Consider the following 19,602-nt stretch of genomic DNA (forward strand, 5'->3'; position numbering starts at 1 on the left):
GGTTTTTGACTTTAAAAATGATAAAGTTTCTGAGGTTTTTGATTTTGTCAATAGCGTTGGAGTTGGCAATGTTTTGGATGATTGTAAAGCTTTGCTTTGAGAATTAGTCTTTGTTGTTGTTGTTGAAGTTGATGTCGTTGTATTTGTTGATGCAATTGATGTTGTAACGATTTTTATACATTTGCCAGCATTGTTTCCATCTTTTGTGCTGTTATTTGCATTAGAAACATCATTTGTTATTGTAATTTTTGTTAGGTTACTGTCCCATGTATGTATTGCTTCGTCGTTCGTGCTGTTGTCGTCTTTGTGGTTGTTGTTGTTGTCATTGCTATTATATATAGTCTTTTCGTCGGTCTGGTTAATATTTCTGATGACATTGAAACTGTCAGAATGCATTATAATGCTCATTGCTTTGTTATCACCGATATTGCGGGGTATTGCATTATTTGCATTGTTATTAAGAGATTTCTCCAGCGATCTCACTGTGCCGGTTGAGATTTCTGTAATTGAAACGTTGTTATTGATGCTGTTGATGTTGCTAGCATTGTTGTTGTTGTTGTTGTTGATGTCGTCGTTGTTGTTGATGATGTTTTTATTGTTATGGTTGCTGCTGCTGATGTTTTCATTACTGTTAATGCTTGTGTTGGCAATATTTTTGCTGTTTAAATTGCTAAGTTGGTTAAAATTGGCTTGTTTATTAAATAGAAAGCTGTTATTTGTATGCTGGAAGTTTAGGATGTTTTTATTGCTGATATTATTAAAATTGTTGAGTAAAATGTTGTTGTTGTTGCTGCTGCTGCTGATGTAGTTGTTGCATAGTTCAAGCGTTGGATTGTTGTTGTTTACTTTAGATATACAAGTTTCAACCAAAGTTGTTATGACGTCACCGTCTTCGTCATCAGTTGACAACAAAATCGGAATGATCAATTTGTTGTTGTTGTTGTTTATCTCGCTATTGTTAATGATGTTGTTAATGTTGTCATTGTTGAACTTGATGGCAGTGTTGAATATGTTGTAATTGTTTATGTTGAAGTTATTGTCATAATTGTAGTTGATGTTGCTGCTGTTGATGTGGTTGTAGTTGCTGTAGTTGTTGTAGTTGCTGTAGTTGTTGTAGTTGCTGCTGTTGCAGTTGCTGTTTGGATTGTTGATATAGTTGATGTTGTTTATATGGCTTCCATCGTTTTTATTGCACTTATTATAATTAACAGCATTAGGATAATCAAATGAATCGCTTGTCGATCTGTTGCTAATTTTTCCATGCGTTAGTGCAAGGTCTTGTTTGTTACTACGGCGGCTGCAGTTGATGTTAATGTTGTTAATGTTGTTGATGTTGTTGTTGATGTTGTTGATGTTGTTGTTGATGTTGTTGTTGTTGTTATTTGTGTTAATGTCATTATCAGCATTTTGATTAATGTTAATTCTATGTTCAATGCAACCATTCTGGAGGCGGTAGTTGTTATGACGTCTGCTGCTGTCGCCAGCGTCCACCTCGCTTTCTTCGTCAACATCTTCCTCACAATCATCCTTCTCACTCAAGATAGTTTCGTCCTCAATCAACTTTCTATGGCAGGCATGTTGGTCTCTCCTAACCAGAAAGTTGCTCATGGTGGAGTAACCAAGTAGAGCCAACCCTCCCCTCCCGGCTGAACACATCCCATTCATGAGGCCGGCACCTCTCAATCCGCACGCTCCCATTCCGTTGTTCACCATTTCGTCGTTAGGTTCATCTTCTCCTTGATCGAAAGACGCCAGTGGAACGTCGCAGAGCTTGAGCAGAGGCCTGACGAACGTGTTGTTTATTTTCTGTCTGGTTGTGTGATGTGGCTGGTTCGGGTTGACGCACTGATGGTGGTGGTGCGCGCTGTTCAGTTTCATCATGTTGTTCTGGTGGTGAATGTTGCTCAACTTCACCAGACTGCTCTGACATCTGTGGAGGTGATCGAGTTTTTTCTGGCGGGCCTGAGTCGCGTGGTGGTGATGCAGTTAGTTGCAAATGGTTTCAGTAAAATAATAATGAATAAACACTTTAAAGACGAATTCAATTGAATGAAAATTTTCGAAATCTTATTAAAAATTTATCGATGATAAATTTAATCCATTATGAGCGTGGAGCATAATGTTGAAGTTCATTGAGTCCCATCCATCACGACCAGACCAGCAGCATCACCATATAATCTTCATCCTCTTCACTCATATTTATTCATAGCCTTGCATAACAATGACCATCAAAGTTTAATTTCAATAAACAAACAAACAAACATTAATCATCGTAAAATCATCAACAAAACAACAGCAATAAACAACAACAACAACAGCAATAAACCATCACAACGACAACACCAGCGTGCCAACTCACAAAATAAATTGAGAATATTTTCTAGAGACAATAGTGGATTGTTGTTTTTATTCAATATATCATTCATCGAGCACATGTTCGCCAAACAATAACATCGTTCGCGTGTCTGGTAGAAATGCAAAAAGTTGAACAACTTTTAAAATTTTGAGTCTATTCAGTACAAAAAATTATTGTTACAGACACTAATGCTGGTGTATGCATGGAGTGAACAATAACATTTGTATTTTTTGCTTAAGCTTAGAGCACTTGAAATCATTCGTCCACTCAAACGCTGGCTTCCTTTGTGTGATACGTACGATGCCAAGTAACCACATGCAACATCAGCTTCGTTTGTTTTTGCACGAGTTATTCACCGCTTATTTCCAGGTGTTTTTAATTTATTCTTTTCTTCGTGTTCCTCCGAACGATCCGAACATGTTTTTCATGAAATAATTATTTGTTTTAGTCGTGTTTATTCCAGAGCTTTCAAGTTAACAACTAAGGACTTAAAGTGAAACACGCTTATATGTTAATTTAAATGCCCAAACAAAGTTGTTTTATTTTTGTAAACCTTGAAATAAAATTACAAATAAAACTATGAGATCTTGTTCCTGACAACATTTTGCATCTGTTAATGCATATTAACTTAATTTTTGCTTTCTGACTCCAATGATGACAAAATGACATTGAGGAACATGGGATTGGCAACTTTGATTTTCCAGATTTTACTGCCAGAGTTTTAGTATCGCACTGGTTCCCATTATGTTGATGATGAATTTGATGATGACGTTGACGATGTGGTTTATTATCAATTATGATGATGATGAAGATACAAATATCGCAAATTACAGCTTATCGTATGCACAAAAGTACATTGAGATGTACAGCGTGAACGGAATATAATTCATCCATTGTTGTGCAGACCATTAGAGGCCCTAGAATTGGGAAGAAAAAATCGTCTAAAAGAAAATTCATGTTCTGCTTTGTTTCGTCTTACTCAGCTTTTAATGTATGTTGTTGTGTGGTTGTGTGTAGTTGTTGCGTGGTTGTATGTAGTTGTCTGAAATTGTACGCAGTTGTATTGTGCTGAATTTTTGAGTTTTGCTTTTTTAAAGTATTAGGTTTTAGTTTGATTCTGATTTGCCGCTGGTATGGTTCTTTTTACTTCCAGCATGTTGATGTCACGTTGTACGATGTCCCTGGCTGCTGTCTCGTCATGATCATTCCGCATTCAGGCCAAAATTTAAAAAAATTACGACCTCAATGTAGTGTAGCAAAACAAAAGTAAGAAGATAGTAATAATAATAATAAAAATAATAATATGAAACAATAATAATAATATTATTTAGATAGTTTCGCATAATAATAATGATAGGCATTATATGAGATTCAACCAATGTATGCCCCCTCAATTAAATTTTTAAATTTAAAGGATGCTATTGTTGTGCGACACACACACACACACATTCACAGACACACACACACACGCACGCACACACGCGCTCGCACACGCATACATAGTAGCAACATATGATTAAATATTATTGAGGTCATTTCAAGTTTGAAGTTCAAGGGTCAGAGTCGTTAATAATTATTGGAGCGAGAATTTGTGAGCTGTTCGCGAGAGGTGAAAATTATATGCGTGGTCACGTGCTACATTGAATGATGATGACGATGGCAAATATAAATATGAAGACTGATGAAATGATGATAACGATTATATTGATGACAAAAAATAAGAATGAAGAACAATGATGAAAGTGATTAAAATGATGATGATGGAGATGGACATTGTCGACTAATGAGTGAGTGAGTGAGTGAGTGAGTGAGTGAGTGAGTGAGTGAGTGAGTGAGTGAGTGAGTGAGTGAGTGAGTGAGTGAGTGAGTTAGAGAGTTAGTGGTTTATTGCCGTCATATTCAAACGTATCGGCAGTAAAACTAAATGAAGAAAACGCTAAAATTTATTGACCTGACAGCCCATACTCGTTAATTTAACGTTTCTCACTTTGACTACTGCTACTGGACTGATTTATTCAAACGTTAAATCTATTATTATCTACGTGTGCGTGTGTTTATGTCTGTGCATGTACGTGCGTTCATTTTTAATCATAAAAATAATAAACTTACGGTTTGCTTGTTAGTTTGTTAGTTTGTTTGTTTGTTTGTTTTTTTTTAGTTTGTTTGTTTGCTTGTTAGTTGTTTGTTTGTTCGTATGTCGGTAAAAGCTACATCGATTGACATTTTTGTAACCTATGTTACGTTTTGCCTTAAAAATTCATGAAACGCTAAGCAATGGACAAGAAATAAACTCAAACAAAAAATAAATAGAAGCAGAGTTCTCTGCAATTCTGAAGCTGCTGGTAAGGTTGAAGCAAGAGAACACTTAACTAAAAATTCACAATGGACATTTTTTTAATTCAGCGTGCTGGATTTAAATGTTAATAATGAAAAAAAGTCGATAAATAATGATATTTGACAAAATTTTACCATATACTTTTACAAAATTGTGTTGCACATAGACAACAACACGCACAAACAAACACCCAAAGGATAAGCTCGTTAGAAATTCACGATGACTTTTAACTTACAGCATCAACTAATGTTGCTAATTTGTTAACATTCATCATTATTCATGACGGATAGCATTATATATTTGCGTAAAATCATTCACAGTGCACTCGTCTGAACTTATTTGCATCTGCACTTGTATTTATTTTGTACTTATTTGCGTTAGTGTATTTGTTGTAATTGTCAATCCTTGATGTTTCTTCACTATGTATCAGCACTTCCATCTGATTTAATCTGTTTATGTTTTTGTTTTTTCAAATTTCTACTTGGTTGAAATTTTTGAGAATTTTTGGGTTGGTCCGCGTTCGCACTACTCGAAGAATATTGAAAATGAATATCGAGATCGGTTCTTTGTTATTTGTCTTCCAATCATCCTTCAGGTGATGCTACAACTTTTCCAACCATCCAAGCATTCATTTTGAATAGATTTTTACTGTCTGTGTAAACACATTCAATGTTTCGAACTTTCTATCTAAGAGTTTCAGAACCATTTATGTTTCTCAAGGGCATTGATTAACATTTCCGAGCTTCGATTTCCATATGCTCTTATCCTTTCCTTGTATGTTATTTGTGTTCGTAAAACAAATTTTTCATTTCATTCAGCTCACAATTTTATTTAAACCGGGAATAGTTTTATGAAATATATAAATCAGATTTACAAAAGGTTTTGTTAACTTTATTAGACTATTTTTTTAACCTTTTTCTAACTTATGATAGTTTACGTTGATTAATATTCTGAAATAATATATAAGTAAGCCTCTTTTTAATTAACGCGGAGAATTAGTTTGTTATAGGAAGCATTTCTGAATTTTATCTTATCTTGAATGATAACATTTGTTCGTTTTAAAAATTTAATTAGTTTCTTTTTTTCTCTCTTTTTCCAATTTCAAAAATGTTTTTCAATTTCAAGGTTCATCCGTTTTAAAACTCAAGAACTGCCCGTTGTTTTCGAAATTGCTTCCTTCATTTCAATAGCCCATCGTTTGGATTTGCACTTTCGATTTTTTTTCTTTTTAATGTTTTAATTTTAACAACTCTGCTTTTATCTCTTCAGGAATTCAAACTCATATCATTCGTCTCGTTGCGTCAAATGAATAACTTTCGAAAAAACATCAATTTTACGAAATGGCTAAATATTTCGTTTTACATTCATCACAACTTTTTTAAACAATGGAGAAATAATATTGCATTTAAGAATGTATGGATGAATGTGGATGTGTTATTGTATGTGATTCTGTGAGTCTGAATTGAACGGAGGTAACGAGATTAAACTCGAGCACGTCACTCGCGTCAAGCTAGGCGCATTGTATGTTTGTGTTTGTGCGTTTGTAAGTGTATTGGTATGTGTGTTTGTAAGTGAGTTTGTATGTATGTTTGTATGTGTGTATATGCATTGTTGTATGTATGTTTGCATGTGCGTGAAAATGTGTTTGCATGTATGTTTGTATGTTAAGATGAAGAATATAGTAAAAATGTAGATAGTTAAGTTATTAACACCGTTACGTAATTCGGATTAAAATGTGCTTTATTCTGTTGAAAGTACAACCAATTAAACTTTGAAACTTTTAATTAAAAATTAACTTAAGTATAAATTTAATACTTTATAATAATTTTGAAAATATTTTTTATAAAAAACCTTATCCAGTATTGCTTGCAATAAAAGACACAACACAACACACACAGATTAAGACAAGCGGATATTTCAACGGAGCAACAGACAGCGATCAATTGAAGATCTATCGTTCGTTACATGTACGTACATACATGTATTTTTTAAAAATATTGCATGTGAAATTTCGAAAGCAAACACAAATGTTTCATTCTACACGCCTGCACTAGCTATAACAATAGTATCTACACAGTTAATAAATAACAATGTTTCTCCCACTATCCAATGGAGACGAGGTGGAATTGGAATTTCTACTGGAATGTAAACTACATGTACATCAACAAATATATCAAGTGATAAGAAGTATTATTATTAACTGGTTTATAGAAGTTTAAAGGTTGCGTTAAAATACGAACAAAAATTAGTAATAAGAATTTTAAAAACTAATTTTGAAAAAATTAAACTAAATTTGATGGTTGTATGTATGATGGTGACGTGATCTTAAAGTTTATGGTGACAATAATGATGATAGCAAAAGATGATAAGGATGATACGATGACAGTGATGACGATGATGACGACGCTGATGTTTAAGAGAAACTGCAAACTTTTTTGTATGTAAGCACCATGTATGTAATGATAAAAAAACTAATGATTCTTTTCCGAAAAATCAACAGTTCAATAATATCTACGTTACCGCTTTTCATCATCATCATTATAATTTCTATCCAACAAACTTTTTATGTTTCATGTCCAACATTACCACACGATCGAGCAAATAAAGAGAGATCACCGTCTGACCTTTCGATTAAAATTGCTACTGCAGCTACGCATTTCTACGATGTAAAAAAAATGTTTCTGCAAATTCTGCGAACCCAAAAAGACGCACACGCATGGACACACACACACACACACATACACACACCACACACACACACTAAAACATACCTACAAATAAATACGTACGACTACACATCACACAAGCACACACACACGAACACACACATACACAAAAGTATAAGTAGAATACAACAGATGCATTCTAAATTTATATTGAACCATCGAACATGACAACACACCTGAGTTACACTTCATGCTCTCATTTCAATGCAATGCAATACCTACCCTCCAATGTTTGCTTTGATATATGTATGTATATTCGTATGTTTGTATATATGTATGAATATTTGTATGTTTGTTTATATATATGTATGTATGTTTGTATATATGTATGTATATTTGTTTGTATATATGTATGTACGCACGTATGTATGTATGTACGTATGTATGTATGTACGTATGTATGTGTGTGCGAAACATTTATGTATTAATATATACAATGTATGCATATAAACATGTTGTTTGTCTATATGAAGCTGTATACATTCAATTTAATAGATGAGTGTATGTGTATATTACCGCATGTATAAAGTATTTTGCGTTTGCGTGCCTGTGTATTTTATGCTTGTATGTGTGATGTGCTATTGCCACGAACGTATAAAAATATCATTATAGTACGAATAATAATGACAAATGTCATAAGTTTTACCTATTTGTGTTTGTGTGTGTCTATGTATGTGTGTGTGTGTGTGTGTGTGTGTCTGTGAATTTGTTTTTCATTCAATTATTTGTTTTTCATTCAATTATAATTAATAAAATTATTTTTTTAAAATATTTTCTACCATCATTTTGAAAGGGCGCTTAAAGTAAAGACTACACGCATTTGTGTAGTGTGCACCTTGCATCAATTAAATAACATTTATATGTATTGTATATATATATATTATAATATCTATATATTATATGATATCGGCGGCGCGGTGGTGTAACGGTAAAGTGCCAGTCACTGCTGTTGTTGTGACCTGATTCGACTGCATGGAGATTCCTGTCTTGTGGGGCGTTTAAATCATTTAAATTACTATTAAAGCCACAGGTGTATTGTGGGTGTACGTTTGAGTTTATTTCAATTCTTGTTCCTGGGGATTTTTATGTGTTTATGTGAGGATGAAACTTGCAAAATAAGAAACCCTATTCGCAAAGCTAAGAGGCGATTAAAATATTTTAAAATAATTTCAAACATTTTTATTTTTTGATGACCCTGGCTTTGAATCAATTGGTTAAGACGTCAAAATAATTTGGTGTTTATTAAAAATAAAAAATTCTACATTGGTTTTATTACAAGAGTGACTAGCGAGACTCTCTTTCGAATGAAACAATAGTTTTGTTGTCATCCTTGAGTTATAAATTCATCATCATCAGCTTTTATGAAATTGTGTGTGTGTTTGGATGTGTGTGTGTTTGGATGTGTGTGTGTGCAGGTGTGAGTGTGGTGTGTGTAATATGAATAGTTAGTTAAATTAGATCCAGGGAATGTTCACCGGCATATCTGTACGTGTATTCTAATTTTTTTTCATTTGTCGACAAACTGGTTTCATGGTTTTCCATGCTAATACCTGTTGTTATATTTATGTTGTTAAGTCATTCAATAATTTTTATTTATAAAATTATTTATATTAGTATTTTTATTATTCTTTCTGTAAAACAATTATTACTATAAAAAAAATATTACTATCGATGTTACTGATACATTTGCAACGTTTTAGAATATTTATAAATAGTTTTTAATTTATTTCTCTCCGTCCTTTTAGGCAAGTGTATGTATTTATAATTTGTGTTTGCTTAAGGATTGTGTTTCAACAAATTTATCATATTTGCTTATCTAAAGTAAATATGTGATTTACAACCTTGGTATGGTGATATAATATTTATTATCTAATACAATGTATATGGTATAATGGCACATGGGTTTATTATTATACCATTATGCTAGATTATTTGTTTCAAATAAAATTCCCTGATTTTTTTGTTTGTCTTAAAGATAAGAAATAAGTAGCGAAATTGGATTGAACCGTTTTTTAAAGGAATTGAGATAGAAGATTTTTAAAATATGGCTATGCCGATGTGATAACGAAGATAAATTAAATATTTTATACTTTAAGAAAATGTATTTTTTTAATTGATGAATTGATATTTTGATATTTAATTGATATTTTCCAATTGCAATTAATATCAGTTGAGGAAGTTGTATTTTTTTGTAGTTTGTTGTTTGCAATCTTTTTCCTAGCGTATTGAAACAAATGAAAACTTACCAACGCTGGATAGTAAAACAGTGCCTAATTATTTTATGGTGTTTCTCTAATAAAAAGAAAATTATTTTATAATTATTTATAACAAAGTTGGAGAACGTAATTTAAGAAATTTGGATCACGCCGCAAAAAAGTTGAATGAATACAAAAGATATAGATTGTAAAAATTCAGTGAGAATGCCTGGAGACGAACGAGAAACATCTTCAAGCACCGATGCCATTGAGTGTTCAATATGCTTGTCTGACATTGAACCACAAGCCAGATCAGTGATCTCGATATGTTTCCATGAGTTTTGCTTCTCGTGCATTGGAAAGTGGTCCAAGGAGAATGCAGTTTGTCCGCTCTGTAAGCAAAACTTCACAGAGATTCTGCACAACATCAGGTCGGATGCTGACTACGATGCTTGCTATATAACAAGACACGTCCTCAAAGCAAAGAGGCGATTAAACAGGTCAAAAATCAACTTTCTTACTTTTGTGATGATGTTATTAAATGTATAATTTGCAATTATTATCTGGAAACAAACGATTGGCATTAATTAATTTTTTATGTTACAATAATCTATTATCAATTTTACGTCAACAATAAAACAATAATGTTTTAAAAATTTCAACAGAAGAGGAGATGGAGCTGCAACTAGTTCGGGTGAGCTACGTGTGAATTATTTACCACCCAACAATTCATTTTCCAACAATTCATCCTTAAACAATTCAACATTCGGCAGCGTTTTCTACAACAGCAGCAACAACGTCCGGTCCACAAACATTAACGATATCGTCTCGAAAGCATCGCACTCGTTTGGCAACTTTGGTAGGAGCCTTGCAAGATTCACGAAAGATATCGTCAACACAGCTTTCAGTAATATTTATAACAACAACCAGCCCACTTCAACCAACAACACCTGCAGTGGCAATTGTATGAAAGTTAACAACAGTAATAATATTTATATTATCAGAAATCGATCCAGTAACTTTAGAATTGACAGCAATTACAATGTCAACAATTCTGTTCAACTCAATGTACAGGGCTTATCGAACATACATGTCAGAACCTCTAGTAATATTAATATTAATAATAATAATAATAATAGTAATAATCATAATTATTAGTAATAACTAATCAACTTCAACAAGCTTCACTTTTACTGGCATAAATAATAATAATAATAATAACAGTAGATCAATGTCAACTAACATCTTTCTTGATGGTAGTGGAGCAGAAATTAGGCTATCGGGTAATTCGAATGTGCAGGTGAGCGTTAATGGACGTAACGTTATTTGCGGTTCTGGAAATATGAATGGGACAACATCCTCGTCAGCATCGGGTCCAACTTTTTCATCCAGTGATTACAACACACGTACAAACAACAGAAGAACTCAGCAGAACTTTGCTAACGCATCTGAAGAAGCAAACTGATACAACTGAAAATATGCTTCAAAATTCGATAGCGCCTTGCAAGAAGTGTTGTACCGACCACAAGAACAGTAGCATCAGCAGATATTTTTATTTTTTATTACAGACAGCTAAATACAACATTTATTATATATAATATATCGTTAAAAAGCAAAGATCAATATAATTAAATTGATGGTATTTTCAAATCTCTTCAAACTTAATAGCAACACATAAAACAAACGATTCAATGTGATAAAAATTAAAAATAACTTGCGTTTTTTTTATATATTGAACGCCCGCGCGTGCACAGCCTCACGCACGCATTGCTGATGATGGTCGATGGTCATTGAGTTTCGGTCAGTATTCGACCCAGACCATCCCGTAACAATCGCGTAAAAACTCAGTAATTCTACCGTCTGAGCTAATTTGCCACGTAAATATTACATTATAATGAAGACGTTCACTGCATCATGTTACGTTCGTTAAAAATTCATAAATTAAGATGAACGTGATTTACGAGGTGGGTTTCATGACATATTTTTTAACCAATCATATTTATGCCATCAGATTAAATGAAAGAACGAATACTTCAAAATTGACATGAAACCCAATGAAAGTTGAACTGCAGAATACCATGTCTAGCGAGAAATGAAATATTTAAAGGTTTATAACAATATAATATTTACGCTTTGTATCTCTATTGAGTATGCCAAAAATTAAAATTCTTATAAAAAGTAACTTTGTTTTATAGATGAAGTTGGTTGGTATCACTGATCATTCCAAACATTGGAAATAAATTGTTGTTTCCTCCATAAATTTACCCCACTCTGAATGAACAGTTGAATGAACGAGCAGCACGCAAACGCTCGTTTAACAAACAAACTGATAGCGAATAATTTTTAATTTGAGTAATTGGTCCACGGAGAAAAATTAAAAATCGTGCAAACCTCCGTGTGATACTAGCTCTGAAAGCATTGCACCACGTTTTCGCACAAATGCAGCACCTTTTGCGTGAGTTAGACATACATTCGCAGGCATACATAGCATAAACATAACCCAGCACAACCTAACCAAACACAACTTAAATTAATACAACATCACAAAGTGCAACTTAACGCGACATAACATTACATGAAAAAACCAAACACAAATTATAGAAATTTTGTCCATTCTAAATTTTTTCGACATTGCCTCTATGTATATATTTTTCAGTTACGCTGTACATAAATATAATTGCACTATTTGGCAACAAGTAATTTGTATCTGAGCAACTTCGAAATAATGCGATAATGCGTTTTCATTAGGAGAGAATCAATGAGTGCTGAGTGGCTGTCTAATTGTTCTTTTGATCAAAGAGTTAGTTTTTAATACGATGATGGCGATGCTAATTAATCATCATTTCATCACATGTTTGGCTTTGTAAATGTAACGTTTGGACAAATACAAATAATCATTACACAAACACAACAACATTAAAAATACGACATGCTTCGTTTCATTTGTTGTATCGTATAAAATCTACAAGGTTAAATCATTTTATGATATCGCAACAATAAACACAGAACCCTTGTATAATTGAATGCAATAAAACTATTCAGATATTTTGAATTGGATAGGAGTGTATGTAAAGAAGTTCAAAAACTCAAAACATACAAATCAACATTGCTGTGCATTGCCTTTAAAACAGTGCATTCAGTGAAAATTTTAATTTAATGAGATGAATATCTGACATTAAACAAGAATGAATCGATCAGAGGGAATAACGTCAAGAAGCTCCATTATTGACCAATGTTCAATATGCTACTACGACATAGCAGAAGAAACGAAATCAGCAACCTCGCTATGCTTTCACGAGTTCTGCTTGTCATGCATTAAGAGGTTGGCGAAGTTGAATGCAGTTTGTCCGATCTGTAGGCTAACCTTCACAGAGATCCTAAACAACATCGGTGCGAATGTCGGCTACGACGCTTATGGTATACCAAGACCCACACTGACAGCAAAGAGGCGATTAGACAGGTACAAGAAAAACTTCAAATATTTTAATTTTTGATTACAATGATTGTGAACTATACAGTTTATATTAATATTTTGATAGAGGCTAAAATTTTAATGTTGACTTGATTTGCTAACAGGAGTGACAATAGTGAAGCTTACTCCCCAGCTACCTTGAACGATTTGTGCAACAACGCGCAAACAGGTGCATTTGATTTCATTTCCAACCCTAGTGTGATATATCAGCCATCATCAGTTCTTACGCCATCAAATCCCAGAGCACAAAACTGCGATACTTACGATACGGTAAGACTCACATTCACTGCAAAAAGAAGACTTAGAAGGTTACAAAAAATTTGTGATTACTTTGGTTTTGAAACATATTTCAGATTTAGAACTTTTTTGTAACAATGTTGTTTTTTGTTTTGCATATTTATTCTAAATGACTGAAAAAACTAATTTGAATACAGCAACAGAAGCGAACATGGTGAAACTTCAGTGAACTCTAATGGGCTGCCAGTGAACAATTCAACATACAACAATCCAACATTCAATAATTCAACATACAATTATTCAACATACAACAATTCAGCTTTCAATGACTCTACATACAACAATCAAACATTTAATAATTCAACATACAACAATTCAGTATTCAATAATACAACATACAACAATCCAGCATTCAATGATTCAACAAACAATAATCAAACATTCAATAATTCAACATACAACAATCCAACATTTAATGATTCAGCATACAACATTTCAACATTTGATAATTCAACATCCAACAATCCAACATTCAATAATTCAACATCTAATAATCAAACATTCAATAATTCAACATACAACAATCCAACATTCAATAATTCAACATACAACAATCAAACAATAAATAATTCAACATACAACAATCAAACATTAAATAATTCAACATACAACAATTCAACATACAACAATCAAACATTAAATAATTCAACATACAACAATCAAACTTTCAATAATTCAACATACAACGATCAAACGTTCAACAATTTAACTGGCAACAATCCAACACACAACAATCCAACATGCGACTTTGAGGAAAACATCCACAACCACAATAATATTTGGCCAGCTGGCATTAACTCTGGTAATAACAAGACCAATTACATGAATAATATAAATACTCAAACTTTCAATAATAATAACAACTGGTCAATGGAAACCAGCACCAATTTCAATGGAAATGAGATAAACGTTCAATGGCCTAGGCAATCATCAGCTTCAATGGCCACAACTAATTTTTCTAACAACAACAACTTCGGTATCAATGAACAAAACTTTACATCATATTCTGGAAACACAAATTCGATTCAACATCTCTATCGTCCAAATAACAAAAGAACTTTTTCTGCTGAGGCTGATGGAGCAGACCGAAACAATAAAATGATGAAAACTGAAAAATGGACCCAAAACTCCAGATTGCCTTACATAGAGTATTTTAGCGAGTTCAACGACAGTTACAATAGAAAAGATTGATTTATTTCCTTATATTAGTTTAGTTTTCTTAACTGACTGTTAATCTAATGTTATACACTATGATTTATACAGACTACTGTTACATGAATATTAAAACGTACATTATTTAGTTTTTTCACAACACATAACAGGTGTTTTAAAAATAAAAACTTAATGGAATATTTTCAAAAAGTTATTACAATTAATGAGATTGAAGATTTTTAGTGAACACACTTAAGCAGAATAAATTATTAAAATAATTATTTTATTTGGGTCAGAAAATTAGCTCAGTCGGTAGAAGTGCCATGTTTCGTGCAGTTACGCGATGGCCTGGTTCAAATACTGTCTGTCCGAAACTCAAAGACTATCAAACGTCATGCGCGTATGATGCGGTGCGTACATAATGTGTGTGTACGTCCTGTGCAGTGGATAGTACAGTCTTTGTGGCACGAAGGTTTAAATACAGGAATGATATGTAAGCCGTTCTGCGTATATCAAAGCCGCATAATAAAGAATAAAAAAATAACAATAACTTTCATCATCGAAAAACAGGTTTTGAAATTAGTGGAAAATTTTAAAAAGCTATCGAAAAATTGTCGGAACTCCAAAAAAATGTTGAAAATTTATAAAAATGTAATTTAGTGCCGATTACCATGAATTTTCTGTATCTTTGTTTGCAATTTCCTTTTTTATAACAACACGTGGCCTCGTTTCAATCCTTAAAAGTTTATTAAGTTGAATTACTTTATGAAAAAATTGTGTTTGTAGAAAACTGTTATTTAAAGATTCATGATGGATATGTCTGCATCAAGCTCTGATACCAACGAATGTTCAATATGCCTGTCTGACATAAAACCACAAACGAAGTCAGTTATATCGAAATGCCTTCACGAGTTTTGCTTCTCATGCATTAGAAAGTGGTCTGAGGGGAATGCAATTTGTCCTCTGTGTTTGCAAAACTTCACAGAGATCCTACACAACATCAGGTCGGATAATGACTACGATACTTACGAAGTAACAAGACCCGCCCTCACAGAGCAAGGAAGGTATAACAGGTTAAACAAAATTTCGTACATTTCCTAGTTCTGACTAGAGGTGAGCGGTGAACCTATTTCGTTTGTTATACCCGATTTTCTACCGAATTCCTATTTATGACAATTTTCCTAAAAGCTCCCATTCCATATTTTTTCAACTCATTCCCACGTTATCCCACCCATTTCCCCTTTTTTCCATTTACCAAATTTTTGAACACAAATAACATATTTTTTTAAAAAGTAAAAATTATGAACAATTATGAACGTATCTTTAGTACCAAACTAAAGAAAAAGTCAAAAGCTTTAAAAAGTATTAAAAAAATGACAATAATAAATTACAATTATAACAAATAAAACAGCTTTATAAAAGCTTATGATACAATGTGAACTTCTAATGAAATGAGTGCGCGCGCGCGAGCGTGTGTGTGTGTGTGGACCACGTGTTTGTTACACGTGCTACAAATATATTTATATATTATGAACTTGTTTATAGCCATGTTGCTTGCAGTTTTGTTTACTCACGCTTGTGTGCATATGTATGTGTGTATGTCTCGATCACATGTGTATAACTTCGTTCCGATACGTCAAATATAATAATATAGATTTTGAGGTCTCGCACAGACAGCAGGCCATTTACTTATATTTTCTAAAATACAAAAGAAATTAAAAATATGTATTGTATGTATGTACAATGTACATATTGTTAAGAAATATCACTGCATTTTCAGCTTTAGCTCAAAATCATTACTGATTGTGTGACTGGGGCGTTAGTGACATCGTCAGTCCGCACTGAAACTGATTAGTTATTATTAGAGGTCTGTGTCAATACCAAAAGAACAAAAGCTATTTTAAATATTCAACAACGTGCAATTGGAATTCTTCCCACTAATAAATTTAGAAACAGAAGAACCATCCATAATGATGACACGTAAAAGTGTCATGTTGCTCAAAGTTGAAGATTGTATTAACTAACTAAATGATCGTTAAGTATTCACATTAAACAAACAATGAATTAACATTGTAGAGAAACAGTATACATGGCATTTGGCCACATACACAACTTATCAATTCGAACACCGAACATGATATAGGAAAACCGAAAAAAGCTTTTTTGATCCATCAAGCTTAAATGTTCTATCATGCTTAAAATAAATAAAAACTTTGGCTTTCAACTCAAGAAACTTGACAATGATTTATGATCTTTGTTAGAGTGATTTCCTATTTCCTAAAACAGCATTTTCGAAAATTAGGTTTTACCCTTTCCCATACTCATCTCTATTTCTGACTTACAATGGTTTTGAAAACTTTAAAATTATAGTAATGATGATTTGATTTTTGAAAAAAAGTGATCATGATAAATTTTTCTTTCCAATGGCCTTAATCTGCTTGCCCAACAGTCCGCAAATGATTGCGTTTAGCTTCATTTCCTCTTCTGAAATGGAAGATGCATCTGATGATGTGTTGCCAGACCCTACGGCTGTCACTCTCCAAAGACAAAACTACGACACACCCGATGCAACAAGACCCGCTTGTGCTGCAAGGAGATTATTTAACAGGTTGAGCTGAAGTTTTGGTGATTACTTTGGTTTTGAAACATACTTTAGATTAATAACTTGTTTTGTAACAATATTGTGTTTATATATCTTATCAACAAAAAAAAAAACAGAAATAATTTTTGAACCTTCTAACAGAAGAGAACGTGGAGAAACTTCAGTAAACTTAGATGGACCGCCAGTGAACTATTCAACATCCAACATTTCAACATTATCCTATAATCCAACTTTGAACGGAAGAACAATCAACAATTCAATGTGCATCAATACAACATTAATTAATCCAACATCCAACAGTTTGACAATCAATAATTCAACATACAACAGTCTAATATCAGATAATTCAGCATCCATCAATTCAACATCCAACAATGCAATAATCAACAATTTAACACACAACAATCAAAGACTTTATATTTCAACATCCAACAATCAAACATTCAATAATCCAACACACAACAATCCAACTTTCAATAATTCACCATTAAACAATCTAACTTTCTATAATTCAACATACAACAATCCAACATTCAACAATTCAACATTCAATAATTTAGCATACAACATTTCAACATTTGATAATTCAACATCCAACAATCCAACATTCAATAATTCAACATCTAACAATCAAACATTCAATAATTTAACATACAACAATTTAACATTTAATAATTCACTACCCAACAATTCAACATACAATAATCCAACATCCATCAATAATTCAACATACAAAAATCCAACATTCAACATTTCAACATCCAACAATCCAACTTGCAATAATTCACCATTGAACAATACAACTTTCGATAATTCAACATACAACAATCCAACATCAAATAATTCAATATACGACAATTCAACATTCAATAATTTAGCATACAACATTTTAACATTAAATAATTCAACATTCAACAATTCAACATCTAACAATCAAACTTTCAATAATTCAATATACAACAATTCAACATTCAATAATTTAGCATACAACATTTTAACATTAAATAATTCAACATTCAACAATCTAACATTCAATAATTCAACATCTAACAATCAAACTTTCAATAATTCCACATACAACAATCCAACATCTAACAATCAAACAATCCATAATTTAACATTCAACAATTCAACATTTAATAATTCACTATCCAACAATTCAACATACAATAATCCAACATCCATCAATCCAATACTTGATAATTCAACAAACAAAAATCCAACATTCAACATTTCAACATACAACAATCCAACATCCAATAATCCAACTTTCAATAATTCACCATTGAACAATCCAACTTTCTATAATTCAACATACAACAATCCAACATCAAATAATTCAATATACAACAATTCAACATTCAATAATTCAGCATACAACATTTTAACATTAAATAATTCAACATCCAACAATCCAACATTTATTAATTCAACATCTAACAATCAAACATTCAATAATTCAACATGTAACAATCAAACACAGGCCAGCAAACCAATCTAGAGATACTTTCTCGAATGCTAAGCAACCAGCTGGCATTAACTCTGGTAATAACAAGACCAATTACACAAATATAAATACCAAAACTTTCAAAAATAATAACAACTGGTCAAGTTGAACCAGCGCCAATTTCAACGAAAATGGGATAAACGTTCAATGGCCTAGGCAATCATCAGCTTCAATGGCCCAAATTAATTTTCCCAACAACAGTAACTTCGATATAAATGGACAAAACTTTACTTCATATTCAGGAAATTCATGCAGGAATCATCGTTTAATAAACAAAAAAAATCTCTGTGTATGCTGATGCAGACGGAAAGACAGAAAGATGAAAGCTGAAAAATGGACCCAAAACTCCAGATCGCCCTACCTGAGGCTTTTTACCGAATTCAACATCAGTAACAACAGAGCGAATTGATTTATTTCATTGTGTGAATCTTTATAATAGTTTAGTCTTCTTAAATTACTTTTAAATCTAATGTTCTATGTTGCGTTTAATTCAAACTACTTTTACATAAATATTATAACGTACTTTATTTGGTTTTTTCATTCTACATTGCAGTGGTTTTAAAAAATAAAAACTTGATGAAACATTTAAAAAAATTTATTACGCCCGATGAAATTAAACATTTTGAGTGAAATTAATTTTGTCACATTACGACCACACTTTACAAAATAAATTACCAAATAAATAATTTTAATTTGCGTGAATAATACCGTTCATCTTGAAATATTTTTTGTGAAATCGGAAAATCTGTTGAAAATCTATAAAAATATAAATTGGTACCGAGATCGATAATGCCGAAGTTCATTTCAAATTTTCGGTACCTCAGTTTGGTAAGATGATGTCAAATAAGCACAATATACTGGAGCAATTGAACGTTACTGTTGAGATACCGATAAATTTGACGTTATGTAAGTCTATAAAATAATACAACTGTTATTTTTCGGAATATTTAAAAACATTTA

At 32.4% G+C, this 19,602-nt stretch overlaps 4 protein-coding genes across 4 annotated transcripts in view; 3 read left to right on the forward strand and 1 right to left on the reverse strand.

Annotated features, from left to right (window-relative positions):
- The window catches only part of HELRODRAFT_163433 (hypothetical protein), a gene marked incomplete at both ends in the record, with an annotated part of 6,293 nt that extends 2,980 nt beyond the window's left edge, over positions 1-3,313 (reverse strand). The window contains 2 exons of the mRNA XM_009027299.1: positions 11-1,962; positions 3,212-3,313. Of these exons, the coding sequence (XP_009025547.1) occupies positions 11-1,962; positions 3,212-3,313 (2,054 nt within the window). The remainder of the gene's footprint in view (positions 1-10; positions 1,963-3,211) is intronic.
- A 6,071-nt stretch (positions 3,314-9,384) lies between these two features.
- On the forward strand, positions 9,385-11,196 carry HELRODRAFT_189219 (hypothetical protein). The gene is made up of 5 exons (XM_009027300.1): positions 9,385-9,537; positions 9,561-10,112; positions 10,278-10,306; positions 10,383-10,750; positions 10,820-11,196. The coding sequence occupies exons 2-4, from the start codon at positions 9,799-9,801 to the stop codon at positions 10,580-10,582; spliced, it is 543 nt and encodes a 180-aa protein (XP_009025548.1). The 5' UTR covers positions 9,385-9,537; positions 9,561-9,798; the 3' UTR covers positions 10,583-10,750; positions 10,820-11,196.
- Positions 11,197-12,667: 1,471 nt separating this feature from the next.
- Positions 12,668-14,572, forward strand: HELRODRAFT_189220 (hypothetical protein; the record flags this gene model as incomplete). The annotated part of the gene is made up of 3 exons (XM_009027301.1): positions 12,668-13,072; positions 13,189-13,392; positions 13,519-14,572. The coding sequence occupies exons 1-3, from the start codon at positions 12,798-12,800 to the stop codon at positions 14,570-14,572; spliced, it is 1,533 nt and encodes a 510-aa protein (XP_009025549.1). The 5' UTR covers positions 12,668-12,797.
- Positions 14,573-15,343: 771 nt separating this feature from the next.
- Positions 15,344-18,636, forward strand: HELRODRAFT_189221 (hypothetical protein; the record flags this gene model as incomplete). Its single annotated transcript, XM_009027302.1, has 3 exons — positions 15,344-15,597; positions 16,932-17,141; positions 17,277-18,636. 3 exons carry the CDS (start codon positions 15,344-15,346, stop codon positions 18,634-18,636), a joined length of 1,824 nt encoding a protein of 607 aa, XP_009025550.1.
- Between the last annotated feature and the right edge of the window lie 966 nt (positions 18,637-19,602).

Source organism: Helobdella robusta, assembly GCF_000326865.2.
Source record: "Helobdella robusta unplaced genomic scaffold HELROscaffold_5, whole genome shotgun sequence".
NCBI lineage: Eukaryota > Metazoa > Annelida > Clitellata > Rhynchobdellida > Glossiphoniidae > Helobdella > Helobdella robusta.